The sequence below is a fragment of the Cebus imitator genome, unplaced genomic scaffold (genome assembly GCF_001604975.1).
Source record: "Cebus imitator isolate Cc_AM_T3 unplaced genomic scaffold, Cebus_imitator-1.0 Scaffold541, whole genome shotgun sequence".
Lineage (NCBI taxonomy): Eukaryota > Metazoa > Chordata > Mammalia > Primates > Cebidae > Cebus > Cebus imitator.
In genome coordinates, this window is record NW_016107856.1 from 852,923 (window position 1) to 856,263 (window position 3,341).

Below are 3,341 nucleotides of genomic sequence, written 5' to 3' on the forward strand. Positions count from 1 at the left end.
TTTTTTGAGATGGAGTCTCACTCTGTCTCCAGGCTTGAGTGCAGTGGCACAATCTTGGAATCTCCACTCACTGCAACCTCCGCTTCCTGGGTTCAAGCGATTTTCCTGCCTCAGCCTCTCGAGCAGCTGGGACTACAGGTGCGCGCCACCACACCCAGCTAAGTTTTGTATTTTTAGTAGAGATGAGGTTTCACCATGTTGGCCAGGATGGTCTCAATCTCTTGACCATGTGATCTGCCCACCTCAGCCTCCCAAAGTGCTGGGATTACAAGTGTGCGCCACTGTGCCCGGCCTTCTTATCAATTTGTTGGAACTTTATATATTCTAGATGTTAATAGTTTATCTGATATATTGTAACTATTTTCTTCAGTCCATTGCTTTTCTCACATTTTTTGTATGTTTTGTCATATTAAAAAATGACTTTCATTTTTTACATAATTTACATAATTTTACATAATTAAATTTTTATGTTTACATAATTAAATTTGTTGGTTTTTTTATTTGTTCCTTCTGAATTTTTTTTGTTTTTTTGAGATGGAACCTGTCACCTAGGCTGGAGTGCAGTGGCACGATCTGAGCTCACTGCAACCTCTGCCTCCTGAGTTCAAGTGGTTCTCCTGCCTCAGCCTCCCAAGGATTACAGATGCCTGCCACCATGCCTGGCTAATTTTTGTATTTTGAATAGAGACAGAGTTTCACCATGTTGGCCAGGCTGGTCTCGAATTCTTGACATCAGGTGATCTGCCCACCTCAGCCTCGCAAAGTGCTGGGATTACAGGTGTGAGCCACCACACCTAACCCACTTCTGAGTTTCATGTCTAGATTTTCTATAGCTCAAGATTAAAAATAAAAACCCCGGCCTTATGCACAAATCAAAGAGCTAAACGTAAAAAATAATGCTGTAACTAACTACACTAGAAGAAAATGAAATTGACTAGGTTTTTTTTGATTTAGCTATTTTCCTGGAGTATCAGTTTATCTTTAAATAGCCAAGAATCTGACTTACATGCTGTTAGTAATATAGCATGAAAATCCTAACATGCTTTTCTGTACTTTAGCCGTGATGATTTCATTTGAAATCCTAAATTATAAACTGATTTAAAAGTTATATATGTATGCCACATCCATGAAACCCTCCTTAAATCGCAAGCTTGGACTTTTCTTCCTTCAAGCTACATCTGTTCCTCCCCTAAACTTCCTGAATACAACATTCTTCCTATGCAATAATTGTAGTCTAGTATCTATTACAGTAAGTTTCCAATGCATTTTATCTTAGTGATTAGATTATAAACTCAAGGTAGGGACTGTGCCTTACTTGTTTTAATAGCCTATATTGATTCCCAGAGATAATGACTTGTTTTACATAAAGTGAATGAATGAAGTAACATATTTGCTTTATTTCAGCTTCTTTGCCCAAAATGCGGTGCCAAGTTGGGTTCCTTCAACTGGTATGGTGAACAGTGCTCGTGTGGTAGGTGGATAACACCTGCTTTTCAAATACATAAGAATAGAGTGGATGAAATGAAAATATTGCCTGTTTTGGGATCACAGACAAGAAAAATATGAACATGGTATTTTATCGCTTCGGAAGAAACTTGCAGATGATATGTGCTGCCCTTACTTCTTACCATTCATGGCAGATTGTTTAGGCTATCAACATTTCATTTGAAATGTGAGAAGATAAAATCATTTGATGTAACCTGGAAACTATACTTTGTTAGCTTATTATATAAGTAGAATAGTTTACGTGGCAATCAAAACCTTTTAGTCATATACATTTTATTTGATATTAAAATCTTTTATAACCAGATGCTGTCTGCATTTCATGTATTTTTTAAAGTTCTGATTTTTGGAATGTTATGTGATCTTAAGGTGTGTATAGACAAAATTATGTACAAAAATTTGAAACTATTAAATTTAAATGGATATTCTTTTATTTTCAGAAATGCAAAGCAGATTCGTTTAGACATATTTTGGAGTTATTTCTCTTCCTTTCTTCCTTTCCTTTCCCTTATCTTTTCCTTGCCTTCCCTTCCCTTCCCCTTCCTTTTCCTTTCCTTTCTTTATTTTCTTTCTTTTTTTTTTTTTTTTTTTTTTTTTTTTTTTTTTTTTTTTTTTTTTTTTTTTTTTTTTTTTTTTTTTTTTTTTTTTTTTTTTTTTTTTTTTTTTTTGAGACAGACTCCTGCTGTGTTGCCCAGGCTAGAGTGCAGTGGCGGGATCTCAGCTCACTGCAACCTCCACCTCCCAGGTTCAGGTGAATCTCCTGCCTCAGCCTCCCAAGTAGTTGGGATTACAGACGCCTGCCACCATGCCCAGCTAACTTTTTTGTATTTTTAGTAGAGGCAGGGTTTTGTCATGTTCCCCAGACTGGTTTTGAACTGAGCTCAGGCAGTCTGCCTGTCTTGGTCTCCCAAAGTGCTGGGATTACAGGTGGGGAGAGCCACTGCACCTGGCCTCTTTGTTTTAAGGGACGTTAGTAAACCCATACATGTCTGGATTTTTTTTATTGGAAATGTAAAGGAAAGGCCATTAGTAAAACGCTGATTAAAATGCAATTTTGCTATTATTGTTCAGTAATCCCAATTATCTATATTTTTAGAAAAGTGAGATCCCTTTTGAAGTGATCTATATAAAGAAATGTGTTAATGTTAGATGTGTTTCTAATGATAAAACAAATGTAGAGTTACAATATATCAAGTCATTTTTTAGCCCAATATGTGAATAATGGAAAAGGTAATATATTCAGATTAGTTTTTTAACCTGATCTATAGAAACTAGAATTATTTTATTCAATAATTACAATTGGATCTAATTAGATATTTGAACATTTACAAGAATCAGAATTGACTAATAAAGGCCAGGTACAGTGGCTCACGCCTGTAATCCCAGCACTTTGGGAAGCCAAGGCAGGCAGATCACTTAAGGTCAGGAGTTCGAGATCAGCCTGGCCAAAGTGGTGAAATCCTGTCTCTACTAAAAATAAAAAATTAGCTAGGCGTGGTGGCACATGCCTGTAGTCCCAGCTGCTTGGGAGGCTACTCCAAAAAAACTAATAAAGAAAAATATTGTCCGTGTCCTTAAGACATTTTGCATATTTACACGTACATATGTGTCTATGTATATAGTAAACACCATAGTGGGAGTAATTTTAAAATACAAAAATATGTTATGAATAATGATCCTCTTAATAAATGCCTAGCTCAGTTTTTTAAATGTATAGGAGTATTATGGAAAATTCTTGAGAAAAATCTTAACATTGGACCTGAAGCCTTTGGCAATCTCCGTGTAATAATTTTTCTTTATTTATTTTTTTTCTTTTTTGAGATGGGGTTTCACTATTG

The 3,341-nt window shown here is 35.8% G+C and overlaps 1 protein-coding gene across 1 annotated transcript in view; it reads left to right on the forward strand.

Annotated features, from left to right (window-relative positions):
- Nucleotides 1–1,810, forward strand: part of DUSP12 (dual specificity phosphatase 12) — a 10,187-nt gene extending 8,377 nt beyond the window's left edge. The window contains exon 6 of the mRNA XM_017515150.2: nucleotides 1,405–1,810. Coding sequence (XP_017370639.1) covers nucleotides 1,405–1,566 — 162 coding nt within the window. The 3' untranslated portion in view covers nucleotides 1,567–1,810. The remainder of the gene's footprint in view (nucleotides 1–1,404) is intronic.
- The last annotated feature ends 1,531 nt before the right edge of the window (nucleotides 1,811–3,341 follow it).